General features: G+C 39.5%; 2 protein-coding genes and 1 long non-coding RNA gene across 7 annotated transcripts; 1 reads left to right on the top strand and 2 right to left on the bottom strand.

Annotated features, from left to right (window-relative positions):
- Positions 1 to 404: 404 nt before the first annotated feature.
- LOC130162655 (uncharacterized) lies at positions 405 to 2,930 on the bottom strand. Its single transcript, XM_056366428.1, has 4 exons — positions 2,775 to 2,930; positions 2,184 to 2,387; positions 1,861 to 2,010; positions 405 to 1,142 (listed from the first exon to the last, which is right to left on the bottom strand). Exons 1-4 carry the CDS (start codon positions 2,860 to 2,862, stop codon positions 907 to 909), a joined length of 678 nt encoding a protein of 225 aa, XP_056222403.1. The 5' UTR covers positions 2,863 to 2,930; the 3' UTR covers positions 405 to 906.
- Positions 2,931 to 4,923: 1,993 nt separating this feature from the next.
- On the bottom strand, positions 4,924 to 17,344 carry LOC130162047 (sodium-dependent neutral amino acid transporter B(0)AT2-like). Of its 3 annotated transcripts, none has more exons than XM_056365486.1 (12): positions 17,243 to 17,344; positions 13,523 to 13,727; positions 12,736 to 12,893; positions 11,506 to 11,626; positions 11,210 to 11,385; positions 9,831 to 9,941; positions 9,497 to 9,738; positions 8,906 to 9,089; positions 8,605 to 8,806; positions 7,637 to 7,796; positions 7,364 to 7,526; positions 4,924 to 7,012 (listed from the first exon to the last, which is right to left on the bottom strand). In XM_056365486.1, exons 2-12 carry the CDS (start codon positions 13,725 to 13,727, stop codon positions 6,764 to 6,766), a joined length of 1,971 nt encoding a protein of 656 aa, XP_056221461.1. In that variant the 5' UTR covers positions 17,243 to 17,344; the 3' UTR covers positions 4,924 to 6,763. The 3 variants fall into 3 exon arrangements, with proteins under 3 accessions (XP_056221461.1, XP_056221460.1, XP_056221459.1); XM_056365485.1 differs by lacking the exon at positions 17,243 to 17,344 and adding an exon at positions 16,223 to 16,333; XM_056365484.1 differs by lacking the exon at positions 17,243 to 17,344 and adding an exon at positions 14,668 to 15,534.
- Positions 16,476 to 17,173, top strand: LOC130162049 (uncharacterized). Of its 3 annotated transcripts, XR_008826220.1 has the most exons (3): positions 16,476 to 16,565; positions 16,759 to 16,900; positions 16,983 to 17,173. It is a non-coding gene; the product is annotated as an uncharacterized LOC130162049 (long non-coding RNA). The 3 variants fall into 3 exon arrangements; XR_008826219.1 differs by having other exon boundaries at positions 16,529 to 16,886; XR_008826218.1 differs by having other exon boundaries at positions 16,529 to 16,900.
- Positions 17,345 to 17,413: the final 69 nt, after the last annotated feature.

Below are 17,413 nucleotides of genomic sequence, written 5' to 3'. Positions count from 1 at the left end.
TCTTCGTGGTGTAAAATCACAGTCACCGCATGTCTCATCCAAACAGGTGAACGTGAAGGGAAAGCTAGAAACATAAAGCGATGTTTTGGACATACATTGGTTTGTTTTTGTTAAATCGGTGTAGGAACTTGGGCAGAACCTAGGTGTATAAAACCACTGCAGGGTTTTATTTTTAGCAGCACAGGCATCTGTCTAAAGAGGAACAAACACAGATCAAAGACTGACAGAGTCTTTTTGATAACAGCCGCTTCCTGAAATTCTCAGACAAAACAGTTATTTTCAACCCTCAGAAGGAATGACTCCATACCTTTGTCTGGGATTTTGCCCTTGGAGTGTGTGTTTTGCTTGAAAAATCAGTTACACTTCAACTTAACTATGAGACTGTTAGTATTGAGCATTAGGAGTTGGAATGAGCATTTATTTCGTCACTGGACTGTTTATTTTGTGGTACCACACTGGACGACTACTGAGAGGATGGACAGTACTGGATAAAGTGCAGAGAATATCTGGTTCATATTGTTACTGTAAAAACATACAGCACAAAATACTACAGCTCATACATATAGTTGTGATACACAGGCAAATATTTAGGGCAGATTTGTGGCAAACTATGGTGTTTATGGGCAGTGAGAGGCCTATGGGTCAGGAGGTCTCGTCTCTTCTTTTTGCGTTTTCCTATTGGTCTCAAACCTCCACTGGGTAAGGTTGTATGTTTGAACCCATTCCCCAGGTTTGAAACTCATGCATTGTTTTCATAAGAAAACATTTTCAGCATCATTTGCCCCACAAAGATTAAAAATGTGTCTAACGTGTACAGATAATGATAAACAACGTGTACATTCAAATAGCAACTACTTCTTCTTAACGTCATTCAAAGGTGTCAGACTGCTTACTAAGCTTTGTGTATCAGATACAGCTCTTCTCCAGATCCTTAGCTGATATAGTTCTCAGAGAGTGAGAGGAGAGGAAGAGGGGAGGGAAGGGCATGGCAGAGGGAGGGGGGGACAGGCTGGGTGGGACAGAGATGATGGATGGAGTGTCCGAGAGCGAGCCGTAACCAGCTCTCCGCACATCTACTGCACTGGAGTCAACAGAGGCGTGAAAAAACACAGGCGGAGGGTCCATTGGGTCTGTGGTCAAATCTGCAGACAGAGATAGAAGAAAATTCATTCATTTTTCCTGTCAATCCAAATGTTTTTGTTTAAATATTAGCTCACAGGAGAGAGCACAAGACATCAGTCATGCCTCTGTACATATATTCGATATCTACTGTATATACACATTTGCTGTTGTATTATTTACACCATGCAACATCATTTATTAGTGCCTCCAAATGGAAGCAAGCAGGAAGTGCTTCGGTAGTGAGAAGTCATGTTGCACAGTGCCAATAAGCGAAGCATAGCATGCTCATGTTTAATAACCCAACAGGGCCTGTGTTGCTTTTCAACAAATGATACCCAAGAGACAGGAGGGGAAAAAGCTGAAACGCTGATGAGTCCAGAGACAGTTTATATTCAGGGCTGAACGATACAAAATAAAAAATCATAATACAATTATTTTGACAGATATTGCAATTGTGATAGTCAAGGTTTTAGTGGCAGTGGTAATTTTTGCATTTCATTTTTACTGAAAAAATATAAAAATGATGATGATGTGATTTTTGCCCATAGCTATAATTTTTCAGTTTTGTTTCGGTTGATAATTCTCTCTGCTGTAGTGCCGATTAGTAGGGCAGACATACGTGTTTTTACATGTACATAAAAGTACAGGTTTCCACCAGTCCCTTCAAGCAATGCATTTTGGTACCACACAGCTGCAGTAATAACAAGTTAACAAATTAATAAAAATCTGTTAATCTACCTGGGTCATTGTTAAGCTGGGTGTGCAGGTACTGCTGTTTGGTGTAGAACTTGTTGTAGATACAGTAAACTGCACCCATCAGAGTGAAGGTTCCCATGGCTGCAGCGATGAACAGACCTACTTTGGCATTATCTTTGTCAACATGGCTGTCTGTGCAGGCACGAACACATGACAAAGAGTTAGGCTCCACATTCATGTTGGAAAAATCAGCTGCCTTCACAAGTTGTAACTTGGTGTAGTTCACGAGTATCTTCATGCAACATCTCTGTTATTGAGTTCTTTCTAAGATTAACACTGTGCAGGATGCATGTGAATAGACTTACATGTCCGCATTGCATTTAAGTGAGTGGTTTCCTGTTTGCTAAGAAGGTCCCTTATGTGTGCTGGAGGAGGAGGTGCTGCTGCCGGAGCCTGATGGGCGTTGATCTCCTGCTCAGACTGCAGGGTGCTCTGGGAGCTGCTCAGTGGAAACACCAGCAGCAGGCACAGAGCTGCCAGGCCCGCCATGTGGATCATCCACGGGTACACTTACAAATCAAAAATAAGTTAGTTGTAAGAATATAATCAATGAAACCAAAACAAAAAATATCTGTACTAAACTTGACGTATTTTGAAAGTAAGCATAAATACACTTTCTCCTGTTTGTTAACAGGACCGATAAGGAACTTACTGTAGTCACCGTAAATGGATATTATATAAAATATTATATTTTCAGAACAATATAGTTATTGTTCTTCATACTGTATCGTCATAAGTTTCCAGATGAATGTGGTAAACCTCACCTGGTCCTGCTCTAAAAAGAGGCCTCTGAAACCATTAATCAACCTCCCCATCTTACACAAACACACATACATTCATTTTAATGTCATTTCAAACTTAGAACATTTGAAATAAATTTTGTCAATTGTGTTTACCTGAGGTCGAAGCGAGGATGTCGTCTTTCTCTCTGCCGGGTGTTGGTCCTCTGCTCTCTGCCTCTGGCTGACTGAAGTGATACTGCATCCAAGACAACTAAACTCCCCAGACACATAATATTTCCAAGGGGACACCTGTGAGTTAGTCTTCCACACAATCATACGCGTCGAAGAAGGTGACTTACACAAGTGCTGTGTTTAGCCAAAGGACAAAGGGGAAAGGCTTTCCTTTAGCATGTTCTGCCCTGGCACCATGTTTTGAAAGCTTTTAAAATTTGACCTTGAATTTGTAGTTTGACCTAAGCCAGTGAAATCAGTGTTTTCATTTAGGTCTTTTAAAAGACAATAAAAGTTGTTATATGAGAAGAAAGAGCCACCCAACATATAAATGACAAACCAAACAGGAGTGTAATGTTCACACCACCTATTGTCTTCAGCAGAGTGATGCTCTGACACAAGTGCAGCAGAGCTCCCTACTGACACATAAATGTACTGCTTCAATGTCATGCATCTGGCTTACAGGCCACATCTAAAGCAGAGTGCACGTGATATGAAGTTCAAACAACTATTATGCCAAAAAAATAAATAAATAAATCTAATCCTAAAGATAATATCTAAGATCTTTTAAATGTAACTGTAGAATAACACAACACAGTTACCAGGAGGATTGTCTGGTCAAATATATCAAACATAATTCTAAGTAATTCATACTATACTAAAACAAGTATTCCAAAATAATTACATATGTATACAATTAATTATATTCCACTCTACTCTTCGTTGTCCAATCTTAATGGACAATCTGATCTGGAGACATTGTTTAGACACTGTAACAGTCTGATATTTGATCCTCTACGTTGGCCAGTTTGAAGCATGTTTGAGTAAAGGCAGCGTGTGCTCCATTCCCGGAGTCTGCAAGGACACTCAAACTGTTCAAGGACTGAGAGATATGAAAGAAAAACAAAGAAATGCACAAATTGTTCACAGTATCAAAAGAGGTTTTAAAGCTAAAGCTAAAGCTACAATAGGTCAGTGGCTTAGGTTTTGATAGCCTTGAACATTATATTTCCGGCCACCTGCACTTGTTCCACAAACACTTCTAAAGACACATTAAGACTCAAACTAAAACCTGCCTCCAGCCAGCAAGAGCTGGTGTGGCTTAGAAATATTTCCTGATCAGGCAGATCCTGTTACAACCTGCACAATCACAAGTCGGTAAGAAAAACAAACTATGTTGCTGTTACATGTCGTTGAACAGCTGCTCAGATGATTACCTTGGCGGAGGCCTTGATATGTTTCAACTTTCCCAGGCAGATAATGGTGCAGATGCGCAGCAGCACACAGCAGGTGATGGGAGTGTGTGTTGGTGGGGAACATGATTGCAGAAACGCTCTTTACCCCTTAAAAAACTGCCCTTGCATCTGGGCTTTTAAGTAATTGATGGACCTAGCAAATGCTTCAATGGACACGCCCTGTGAGAAATACTGGAAAAGTGTCCTTTCCAAAGTGAATGTGTGTAAGTTCACGCTCAGTAAGCCTCGACTAGTTAATGGAAAGAAGACATCACTATCTGAGCAGATTTGTCAACAGAATATGAAGGACATCCAGTCAGTATCTGACTTATGGTATTTGTTGCTTTTCTTGACAGCAATGAAAGAGTTGAAGTTGGCTTCCTACATCCATTTTTAAGGCACATGTGGATAAATTTTTCTGCCTCTCATCCCAGGAGTCACTTACACCTTATTGATACTTGCTTAATTTCTGCTTTGGAGCTGGCCTTTAAAAATCATCAATGCTGACATTAACACTGTCTGCCTAACTTTTATTCATTCCAAACTCTGAACTGAAAGTACAAACATCAACCAGCCTTATTTCAGAAGTAAAAAGGTAAGGCAACAAGTCTACAGTATGTTACAACAGTTCCTGCGGTTATGGGTTCACCAGTACTTAGAACGCAAAGTATTTCTCAAGTATTTCCTTTGCACAACTGTAATACATGCTTGCAAAACAGCATTTTTATTTGGATGTTCATTTATGCCATGTTTTTAAAAAATATAAATCATGAAAACTGTCTAACAAGTCAGTCACGACTTTCTTGAACAATCTTATGAGTCAAGTTTAAGTAAAAGCTACATTTCAAACAAAAGGATTGTTTTAATACAGTATTTTGCTGTACTTTTTTTAATAAAAGAACGACAATATATTACATAGAAGTGGCATTATATTACATTTTCTTAAAAATTCATTTCATATAGACAAACTACATACACTATTGAAAAATGAGTCTGCCAAAAGAAATTTTTAAAATTATATGCTGGAATGCTTTTAACATTTGTTCAATCAGCCTCATTAAATCTGAAGGCACTTAGGGTCAATAAAGTTACATTCAGCAGCATTAAAGTTCATGAGGTCAATTCATTTGGATAGTAACCCACTGAGAATGTAAAAAAACCAACACCTTTAACTTCAGAAAAATGGCTACTGCAAACAGAAGAAGATGATGATCAAGGACTTAAGTGTACAAAATAGTTCTCAAAAATCATCACATCAATTACATGACATGTATTAATAGTTACATCTTAGGTAAAGGAGTACTTTGCCCGGTCAGAGACTTTGTATAGCCCTTTGAAATAAACATGCACCTAGTTTCCTCCTAAACCCGAGCTTAAAAAACTAAGACAAAACAATGCTTCATGCAAATTTGATGTAAAAACTGACGTACAAATTGATATACAAATTTCTATAACATCTGTTCTTGAAGACTTTTCCCATGTACTATATACATATTTACATTACAACTTTGACTTTCCCCTCAGTGTGTGTACCATGCTGTCACTTGATCAACCGGTTCAGCAAAAACAAAAAAAACCAGGCTGCAGGTTGCCAACAGCCCTTGTTCCTGTATTCATTACAACAGATGATTTTTTTGTTGCTGAAGTTTGATGTCACAGAAATGGACATGACAGAATGATAGAAATGTATTTTCAGAGTCGAATTTTAAACTTTTACCAATACCGAGACAACAGTGATGTTAAAATGACAATCACTGTAAAACAAAGCCAGAAATTTCATACTCATATACTGTACATCAGCTGTTGGATTTCAAGTTGAACAGAGAATGTTCACATACATGTGTAGTGTGAAATGTGTAGATACACAATTTGCCTGAATACATATAGTACCTGTGACCTGAAACTGTAGAATCTACAGTGACTCAGGAGTCAGTGGTGTTGAGCTGTAAACGTTGTTAATGGCCTCTGTGTTGTAAATAGCATTAATACTGTACCTAATAGCTGTACTTCATTTCAACATACCTGAATTTCCCCTTTCCTGGTGTAACAGTCTCACAAACCTTTTGTAACAAGTTCTGTCTATAACAAAATGAGGAGCAAAAGGTTGCTGGTTTAGGAATTTTTGGGGATATTTACTGTCAAAGTAGTATGTATCAATTCTTGAAATGATGAGGTACATCTCACACGTGAGTGTTTTTATAAAGGTGAAAAAAAAAGTCATCATTATTGTAGATAAATGTACAAGTGAACTATTTATACAAAAAAAAAATGCAGGAACGTGTTTATGTGATGTCCAAGGCTTATACTGAAAACTAAAACATTGGGACAACAACTCTAAAAATCAGCAGTTGTTGGAAATTCAACCTTTTAGTCATCATATGGCAATATATTATTTGTTCCATATTTTCTATATTACACACTTTTCAAAAGTTGGTAGACTGGTTGGAACAGTAGTATTTAAAAAAAAAAAAAAAAAAGTAATATCATGTGGATATGTTTGGACTTCATTTACATATAAAAAAAAGTTTTTAAATATTAAAAAAATTGAACCTTTCGGTATATACTGCATTTGCTCTCTGTGCCATATCGCCACAAAAGAGGGAGACGCAATTAAATTGTCCTTTAAAATGGCAAAGTTAAATTTTGACTGGGTACTGCAGGTTCATTTCCCACATTGTAATATCACAAGTTCAGCGTTTAGGAAAAAGAAGCAAAGGTCCTGCTCCTTTGTTCGACTTCTGTCATTTCAGTCACGGGAGTGTCACACTTGTCATCTGTGCTTACCATGCTGTATTCACCATTCTCTGTATCTCTGGATATTTTCTTTGTCGTTTCCTTCAGAACAGCGTGGACCAAGGCCACTGGGACGGGCATCATGGCAATTATGATCAGTAAAGCCAGAACAGCCAGAGCCCAGCCAGGGTACGGCAGGTGTTCCTCAGAGGCCTGAGGAAAAAAGAAAAAAAGAAAAAATTTAATCACTCAACAACTTAAAGAACCACAACTTATAACTACTCTGCTTTGCATATTCAATGTGAACTGAGAAAAACCTATATCTTTGAATAATTAGGTGTGAAGAGAGTCTCTTAGCAAGAGACAGCTTGCTATACCATCATGTTGTTTACATGCAGACAAAAACAGTGGCTCCACTGCCTAAAGCTGCTGTTGTTTAAGATATCTGAGAAAAATAAACAAACCCCACAAACAGAAACATGCATGCAACAATTCAACATCCCATATCAAATAGCAATATTTTTTATGCGACTAGGGAGCGTTTTTTAATATAATTATCCATACCATTGCTTGGTTCCATGCCATGTAAGTGGGTCTTTTGATGAACATGCGAATGGTGGTGGCTCCCAGCAACCCCAGCATAGAAAGCAGGCAAACGTATTTCCAAAGGTACTTGTACACCACACTGGGGCGCCAGCCCAGCATTGCCTCAATATCATCAAGGAACCTTCAGAAACAGAGAGTGGTAGACTTTCAGAGACTGAGTGAACTTAAACGATCAGTTTAAATTCACATGGAATTTAAGTCAATTACCCACAGTCTGAAAATAGACCTAACCTGTCTGCTCCATATAGCCAGGACACACTGAAGGTCTCAAACACCACCACAATAATGAGGGGCAGAGTGGCAGAGTAATCATCGAACATCATCACAAAGTAGTTCCCACAGCGCTGGGTGAAGAGCAGGCCAATCAGAAAGCCTATGATGCAGCTGAAAACTAAAACAGAACAGACATGTCAGAGAAAACACAACTTCTTTAAGGAAACAATATGCAATCAAGAGGGGCAAATCGGCCTGGGGGGAAATCCTGTTTAGTGTCAGCTCAATGCCATGTAACTTATATATATATATATATATATATATCAGTGTGTATATATATATATATATATATATGTGTATATATATATATATATAAAAATGGTACTCTGTTCTTTTTATTTTTTAAGAGAAAAAAATAACAAATTAAGATTTACATTGCTTCACTTTTTTTTTTATATGCACTGTATATAGCAAACTGCAACAGCATTGTTTTGAACAAATCACTTATGGTTACTTTTAATCATTAACTCATGTCCGTATAAATTAGTTAACTCTGTATGTGGGCTCCAGGCTGCTAGCATACATAAAATACCAAGGGCAATGACAGATGAACCATGAGGTAGCCGGTTGAAAACTTTCAATTATTCCCCCTGTATATGATGGACGCAAGATAAATTATGTGGCAATAATAAATAGGAAATCTACTTTCTTAATTTCTCCAATACAGAGAGGACAACCGATAATGTCACTGGGTTAACAATGTACTGGGTTTGGGTCTTCATATCTACAGGGTAGTAGTGTTCAGCAGCACATACTGGGCAACATAAAATTGACTGACATCTTGATAAAGACAGTGTTTATGTTTGCTGTCTAATTACTGAAGTGCAGAATCACTTGTAACCAACACTACTCTGCCTTCAGTCATGTCAGTAATATGATGTTGAGACTTGCATGGGTAAAGGAATAATGATGGAACAGGTGTTTACTTGTGAGTTTGGTCTTGTTGTTGGCCAGAGTTTTGAAGCGGTCAGTGAGCGGGGCGAGGATGCCCTCCATGGTGCCAAACATGGTGCTGAGTCCCAAGTTGAGCAACATGAGGAAGAAGAGTGCTGACCAGAAAGGGCTGCCAGGCAGAAGTGACATGGCCTCTGTGAAGGCAATAAAAGCTAGGCCTGTACCCTCCACACCCTGAACACAAACAAGAGTGCCAGCTTTAGTTTATAGGTACAGCAAACAAAATACGCTAGTTTTTTTTTTTTTACATTAGTCCAAAAAGTCAGTCTTTACCTTCTGCATCTCTTGTTCTAGGTCACAGTCCGTTAAATTGCCAGGGACATTATTTCCATGTTCTTTAAACCAGGCCCTGTAGCGCTGTACATGCACAGAACTGGGAATAGAGTAGTTGAAGTTTGGCATCAGGTTTTCATCCACATGGCCGCTGTGAAACTGCTCCGATAGCTCATTCATATTTCTGAGAACAAGACAAAAGAATATACAATCATAAACATATATATTCAATAAGATATATTACTTCCTCATGTTGTGTAAAAATCTGATCAGACACTGACAAGGAGGGCTGCAAAATTAATCGAAATATTATCAAAAATCCCAATATGGCCCACTGCAACATCCAAATCGAAGGAGCTGAAATTTTATGATAACATGCGATAAATGAAGCATTGTGCTACAGAGACGCCCTGCCTACAAATTATATTCTGCAGACAAACGGGAACATGCTCGTTTAGCACAGGCCCCACCGAAAATCACATCGTCATCATATTTATATTTTTTTTCATTGAAAGTGAAATGCAAAAATTACCTTTTTTGTTACACAATGTTCAGCCCTACTGACATGATATAACATATCAAACAACATACCTGACTACACATTCCATGACTTTGCCTTTGGCGCGGAAGCCGAGCACAGCAAACACCACCAGAGTGGCCAGCACAGATGTGAGGAAGTTTATAGCAGAGACAGTGAAGGCATCCCGGTGGCAGTTGTTATTCTTGGGATTATAGGACGAGTAGGCAATAATGGAGCCGAAGCCAAGACCCAGGGCAAAGAAAACCTGTGTGGCTGCCTGCCGCCACACCTGCAAGTCTGCCCAAATTTCCAACTAGAAATGAACAGAGGGAACAACAGGTGAATCGGGGAAATATACACATCTGCCTGACTTCTCTACACTCAAAACATTTTATCTGTAGATACCTTTGGGTAGAACATGAAGGATATTCCCTCTAAGGCCCCATCCAGCATGAGTCCTCGGACAAGGAAGCAGATCAGAACAACGTAGGGGAAGATGGAGGAGAAATACATCACCTAAGTGAAAAAGAAACAATTACATTGACAAATTCAAACAGCATTGCCAGAGGAAGTCAGTTATTTGGTTGCCTGAGCACACAGGCACTTTGCGTTAAAAAAGGTACAACTCTTCTAAAGTGACTCCGTATCTGCTTTTACAAATTATTTAATAAATGCACTAATTTCTACAAATGTTATTCTTTCTTGTTAACATGCTTTGATCCAGACTCTTTTCCTTAAATTCCTTATGTTTATGTAAACTGTCTTTTAGTTAGTTCCCTGCTGAATCCTATTAATTTTACTGCTGAATTAACCCATTTTCCCCAGAGATGACGATTGTTTCACCATATCTTTAATGTAAGCCTGCTGCTTGTTACATAATGAACATATGGTCCTTGTAATCAAGAAGCCAGGTGCTTAAGTCAGTAATTACGTGAAACACCTGATGTCAGCCTGAGTGGGATTAGACCTCACCTTAGATGTTGGCTATAACATAAAACGATGCTAATGACTTCCACTCGAGCGAGGATAGATCTTGATAGTACATTAGGAAATCACTGTGCCAAATGCTGTGCTGTTCATTACAGTGTATAACCCTACTAAGACTGGATTGGCTGATATGTGTTATTTACAAATCTCCCAATACTTCATCACATAAAGTGGATTTTACCATTTGAAGTTGGTCAACACTTAAGCCACACATTCCAGAGATTCCATGACCCACAGTAACCCCGAAAGCCCAACGCATGAATGCGATTTGACCAAACAACGTAAGAAGACATGCAATTTTGTTGGTAAGTCAGTGATTTTCAGCACGTAAAATTAAGGGCTTCTCTTCACATTTTAGTTATTTAATGCTCAGTCTTGTGCTCAGCTGCTTCCAAAGACAACACTGTCAGAGTAATCAAAATTAACCTTTTGCCAATGTGCTGTATAAAAATAATTTAACACTTATCCTAGAAATATCACACTAACCTTTCTCAGCACTATTCCAAAAGGCACACACAAGTTTGTTCAGCAAATGTGAACCATCCCAGTTCCACATGCATTTCACAGTGCAGATAAACAGACTTATATCAGTCATTTAAAACTGTGAGGCTTGTAGTGGTAGCTCATCTAGTAACTGACTGAAAAGCACTTCACCAGTAATTCCAGTGTTTAAAGCTGATAACCTACTGAAATGTCAGAGCCGTTAAACATTAACCAAAATACCACTTTTATGGCACAGCTTCCTTAATAATAAAACCAACACTGTGAAAAGCCATGTGCCACACCAGATCAGTTACCTTGACAGAGGTCTTGATACCCTTGAACATTCCCAGGCACACGATGGTCCAGGCCGCCAGAAGACAGCAGACGATGTAAGGATTGAAAGAGCCCGTGTCATCAATTGAGTCTGTGATATTCAAAGCTTTGCGGTACCAGAAATACGATGTGGGGGAGCTCTTTTCACATTCTTTTACTGTTGTAAAAAGAAAAAAAAAATCATCTAGTAGTCTTACATGTAACACACAGCCAATACATTAACAATGTAATACTGCTCATGTCTTGTCAGTATTGAACCTTTATGCTGAGTGTTTACCTGTTAAATTCCCCTGTTCTGGACACTGGTTCCAAGGTAGAGGGTGCTGGAACGAGTTCCCAAGATAGAAAAGACTCCAGGCAAGGATCACATTGTAGTAGAGAGCCACAAAGAAACACACCTGAAAACATTTGTGAACAAGATATAAGATAAGAAGATATGACAGATATAAGATAAGATATAAGATATAACTTTGTCAAGAATAGCTATGGAAGTGTCACAAAAAGAAGGACAATTAAAGCAAGTGCTTCTCTCTACAGCTGCAGTTGTGTTCTAATGTTAGTGGTTGAGTTCAGGGTAAATGCTTCAGTTAGGGCTGCCTGCACTTTGTAAAAATCGAGTTATTACAACATGTGCAAAAAGGTTATTTAAGATAAAAAGCAAAGTGGATAATACCTGGCTATATGAACCACCTTGAGTCACAACAGTCTTGTGAACTGTGATGTGAATAATTACAGGCTGTGGGGACCTGCCGCAGTTTACAGGACTGTGATGACTCAGGATGGTTAGCTGATGCTGGCTATCTCGTAGTTAATGACTGAAACAAGACTGCACACTGATCTAAGCTCTATTTGCATTTGTGGAAGAGATATTTTCTCCAGCTACAAGGTGTGAGGCCGTGGAAGTCTGGTGAACAGTGTGTGGATTCTATTTTACTCAGTCTGTTCCTGTCAGGAGCTAACACCTCCTAAGTGGAGCGGGTTTTTATTATTCTTGCCTTTTTTACCTAAAAAAATATATAGATTAATCATGTTTTAGTCATTGAATCTGCACTTTACACAATTTTATATTCAAGCAAACAACACCGCTCACATGTTGAATGTAGAATAAATGAAAGTTCCCAGGCAAATTGTGAGAAACGCTTAATGGAACATTGGTATTTACCTGATGTAATTGAATGATCAATAATCAATTCTGGACTTTGTGAATCTAAGTTGAATTAGGAGATCGGTGCTGACATTTGCTTCATCACCATTTCTTGCTAATTGAACAACTGGCACCTCAACACAGCTCTGTCCAAACATTTTTATTAACTGGAAAAACACACCATTGCTCTTTTGCTCTACATAACCAATATACTTTTCTAGATGTTGGCAAAGGTGTTCTAGCAAAAAAGGCAAGTTTTGCTTGGAGTAGAAGTGCAAAACTCAAAATTACACCTGGAATGCATGCAACACCATATACTATGTCTTAGTAGATGGGTCAACCATATAGCAATTGTTATCTTACCACACAGCTGGAATAGCCGATCCCTGCGAGCCTGGGGGAAATGTACCTCCACACTCCGATGCTGCCTTGTCGAATGGCCTGACCGGCTGCCAGCTCCAGGAAGAACAAAGGAATGCCCACAACCAGCATGAGCATCACGTACAGGAGGAGAAAAGCTCCTGAGGGGAATAAGTTACAGCATTCAGTTAGCAAATAAACACCTCAATTTGATATGTCGAACAAAAATTATGTAAAGGAGAAGCAGATATTTCTTCAATCCCACACCAGCAGAATATTTAACCATTTTGATTACTGCTCTCTGCAATACTATGTTCTATTGAACATTTGTCTTACACATCATGTAGGGTAAGTAAGACAAGTATATAGTTCTCCAGGGTTTTTCTTAAATATAAAAAAAAAAAAACAGAGACTATTTCATAAGCTGCTATTAGAAGACAAACTGACAGCAAAATTCACTAAAAGTACAAAATCAATCGTCATCTTGTCGCAGTGGAACCCAAAAATGTAAAAAACTTCTGAAACCAGATTGAGTCACTATTTTTCTGAGTTTACATCGTTTCCCCTGCCAACAGATATGAACCAGATGTTGGCGCATCAGACTTCAAAACAGCAGTATTAAGTGTTGTTAACAGATAGTGTATACATCTATACACAATGTTAAATGGTGTGCTGCCCAGATTCAGAGGCACACAGTTGGTAGTTAATGCATGGGCGTGCTGTTAAGCACTGTATTAATAGGTCTCCCTCGGGATCCCATCTAACATGGATGACAATAATAGATACTCACCTCCTCCATTCTGATGGCACAAATATGGAAACCTCCAGACATTGCCAAGCCCGACGCTGAATCCCACCTGAGCCAAAAAGTACTCTATTTTACTGTTCCATCCTGCTCGAGCTGGAGGCTCGGACGAGGCCTGCTGACTCTCCTCACCAGTGTAGCCGTTGACCTCTGTCTTGTCATCATCAGTTGGCAGGGGCTCCTTCTCCATCTAAGACAGGAGGGGACAAAAACAAAAGAAGGAAGAAAGATGAAATTACCCAGCTATCCTGTAGATTTTTAAAAACAGATTTATGAGGACTTTTAGGCAACTGAACAGTTGTTTCAGGTATGTTACACTGACACTGCAATGCAAGGATACTGTGCCACTGATTTACTTTAGAGGTGTGGTGTGTGTGTGTTCCTGTCATGGGTTAATTGGGGAGAGCTTGTCGAATTGGGAACAAAAGTTAAATCCACAACTTTTAAAATACTGATCTTGGGTCAGTGGTTAAGGTTAGAACAAGCGTAGGGTTAGTCTCCAGGAAATGAATGCAAGTCTATGTTATGTCCTGTAGCAATGTATGTGTGTGCAAACACTCACATTAGGTGCACCGTGCTAAAACGGATGTAGCACTGCAACAAAACCACTAAAGTTTTCATGTTTTTGTAGAAATTGTATAGGAGAGGCATGATTCAAATATATGGTTATTTGGGAGGCTGTTGTTGTGGTGCTGTTGGACTAAGTTATGCTGAAATTAGGGGGTTTTGTCCACCCCGTTTACATCAACTAGAATGTGACTCACAGGCAGCAAGGTTAGCAAGGGCTAATGAGTTAGACTAAGTTAGCTTTAGTCAAGTGTAAATGACAAACGGGCATCTGAATGTTCATATAAGTAGCCTGCTATCCCACCAAGTAGGTTATTACATTAATTGTATTCAACTGGTAACCCAGGTGTAAAATAATGATTAGCACATCTCCTAACATACTTCATATCATCACATCATTAACAGTCATAACAAAGGAAAAACGGTTGCAACATCTTGACGCTTTATCCCAAGTTAAACAAACCACTGAGCAACAACGTGGCACAGCGCAGTACAGATAGTCCGTCTTTGTCTGTACTCAAAGTAAACGCACAAAAACGACGCTTAATACAAACCACACTAACCTGGACACCGACAAATGTCGTTAGGGAAGAGGTAGAGGAAACACTGGAGATGGCAGAAAACGGAGAATGTCGGCGATGATCGTTTCTTTTTAACCAGAGGAGTTAACGAGCACGTGTGGCAACGGTTTGGACTGTTAGTGTTGTCCACCACGTCGCGACTAAGTTACTCTTTGGTTTTTCAAATTAACACAACATACCAGATACTTTGACACCAACATTAATCTCTCTTTTTTTTTTTAAAAGATATACAAACAGATGTACATCAGTTGAATACAGTCATACTGTAACCGCCCGTGTGTTCTCGTTGTCCATTGGTGTAGTGGTGGGCTTGTTTCTTCCGCGTGATGCAATACAATAACCACAACGTTGCGTTTAGGGGCCGCAGTAAACCAGGATACCCACATTAGAGAATGAGGTATCCTTCGTTTTCTATGAATCTGTCATAAAAATCATACACCAATTTTTTTCAACCATGATGAAGACACCATATCCTGGGGTTACCATTGGGTGACAAGATTCTACCAATGTGTAAGCACTTTTTCTAGGTGGAGCAAATTAAAGTAGATCTCAAATTTGCATATGTAATTTTCATCTTCAAAGACACTTGAGGAGTTAAAAGTATTAATATCCCCCTCTGAATTGTAAATATTAAGCAGTAGAAAATTGAAATATCCAAGCAAACTAGTATTACTTCAAAATTGTATTTGTACTCAAGTAAATGTACTTTCCACCACTGCTGTAATGTTGTCATGGAGGGGTTGCAAGTGCTGTTGACATCAGTATAAAGGCCAACTTAATTATTTGCAGCAATTAGCTAAATTTAAGTGATCTGCATGGTGTGGCGCACGCGCAAACACACACGCACACACACACGAGGAGCTGTGACTGCAGGATAAGTGTATACACCGATCCTGTTAAGATTTTATTTTCCAACACGTGAATGCATGATGCCAGATAAACATGCAGTTAACAATGCAAATGGGACCCCAGCAGTCTTTCACTATTTTGTGTTCATGGTTGTGCTCATTTGTGATGTAAAAGGAACAACTTCAAATCGTCACGTTGCCAAAGTGGATGAAGGAAAGTTGAAATGGTTCATCTACTTCGATACAACGCCCCGATTGTCAACACGTGGCAAATGAGCATTTCTCCATTTTTAACGTCACAGTTTTTGTTTACTGCTGTATAATTGGACATTTACACATTTCATGACATTCAAGCTGATGCAGTAGTCTGAGCCTCAGACATCAGACATGTTTTTTTTTTTTTTTTTTTTTTTCCTTCAAGCCAACTGGAATAATTTTGTGTCCTAAAACTTAATTTAACAGCATTATATTCTGCTAACCTCGTCAAATTGACTGGTTTCTCTGTTTATCCTCTGTCTGGTGGTTTTGGCAGTGGCTGCTCTGACATACTCACACATACGCACGCCGTCTGCCACGTATGCCTGTTTTGTAGGCAAATAACAGTCTCCCAGCGCTACCGACTCAAACACTACAGTTTAATCTACGCGTTTGGGAATAGTTGCACAAACTTATAAATAACTGACAAATACCTTGTGGTATCAAAATAGCAGAGATTCTTGAAAAGAGTATCCAAATGTCCTTAAATCAATGTCAAGTGGGAACCTCGCGCTCTCTGCCTCTTCAACCTACTCCACCTATCTCCTCTGTTGGTGGAAGCTCAAAGCGAAACTTGGCTACCTATAAATAAGGACTGTGTTGTGAAATGTGACACCCCACTGTCCCATTTCTGTGAACACCATGTATGGACCAGCCAACCCCCCCCCACCCACCCCGCACGCCTGAACCATGTGTGTGCGCACGTGCATGTATGTCCTGTATAAAGATGTTTAGTTTGAAAAACTGCAACTCTCTGCCTGTGTCTGCAGACACCAGGTAACGATTCACTAGTACACTTTATTTCCCAACATTTAGGTTTGAATGTTGTTTAAAACCTTCTCCTATCAGGGTTTGGTTGTTTCCTTCGCTTTCCTTGTGTTATCCCTTTTTTTTCCATACCTGTGTGTTTGTGTGTGTGTGTGTGTGTGTGTGTGTGTGTGTGTGTGTGTCTGTGTGTCTGTGTGTCTAGACGTGTGCGTGGTTACTTAGTTCATCTCCCGTCAACCCATCCGCACAGGTGAGCCTCATCATCTCATCAATTTATCAACCACCCACGCCAGTAAATAAAACCCGGCTAATCCCTCCGGTCTTCACCAGGTCGTACCAGTGCGGTAAAACGCCACGGCCAGCTCTCAAATTTTCCTCAAGTTGTCCTAGTGTTTCTCATGCTTATGCTGTTTTCCTGTGCCTCAGGTATCACCACCTGCGACTCCTATCTGTTTGGATTCAGCTCCAGCCTGCCTCTCCTCCTCAGCCACTACTGGCATCCCCAGCTCGGCTCCGCCAGTCTCCCAGCGTCCCCTGCCCAGCTCCGTCGAACCCATTCCTCAGCCTGCCTCCAAACCTGTCTCCATATCAACAATAAATTACTCTGTAAACCTCCACCTGCCTCTCGAGTTTGTGACCTGATTACAACATCTCCACAGTTATTAATAATAATTAAAATTACTCACTTTGTATGTATATGCCCAACATGGGTAAATCTCTAAACTAAGTTACCCAAAGATCCCAAGTTCCAAAAACAAGTTAATACTTATTAATATGAAGGTGTACAGGAGGGAGAATGAGTAAATATTTTTATCTCTTATATCAAGCTGGGTTGGTACACTGGGCGGGACTGCGCA

Source organism: Seriola aureovittata, chromosome 21 (genome assembly GCF_021018895.1).
Source record: "Seriola aureovittata isolate HTS-2021-v1 ecotype China chromosome 21, ASM2101889v1, whole genome shotgun sequence".
NCBI classification, from domain to species: domain Eukaryota; kingdom Metazoa; phylum Chordata; class Actinopteri; order Carangiformes; family Carangidae; genus Seriola; species Seriola aureovittata.
Note: the sequence above shows the minus strand (reverse complement) of the source record. Positions and strands in the feature narration are given on the sequence as shown.

Coding starts and splice junctions, on each gene's coding strand:
- LOC130162047 (XM_056365486.1), bottom strand. CDS start 13,727: ATGGAGAAGGAGCCCCTGCCAACTGATGATGACAAGACAGAGGTCAAC. Junction 9,739..9,830: donor CCTTCATGTTCTACCCAAAG/GTATCTACAGAT, acceptor GTTCATTTCTAG/TTGGAAATTTGGGCAGACTT. Junction 7,013..7,363: donor TGGCATGGAACCAAGCAATG/GTATGGATAATT, acceptor TTTTTTCCTCAG/GCCTCTGAGGAACACCTGCC.
- LOC130162655 (XM_056366428.1), bottom strand. CDS start 2,862: ATGCAGTATCACTTCAGTCAGCCAGAGGCAGAGAGCAGAGGACCAACA. Junction 2,011..2,183: donor CTTAAATGCAATGCGGACAT/GTAAGTCTATTC, acceptor GTGCCTGCACAG/ACAGCCATGTTGACAAAGAT. Junction 1,143..1,860: donor CCAGCTTAACAATGACCCAG/GTAGATTAACAG, acceptor CTCTGTCTGCAG/ATTTGACCACAGACCCAATG.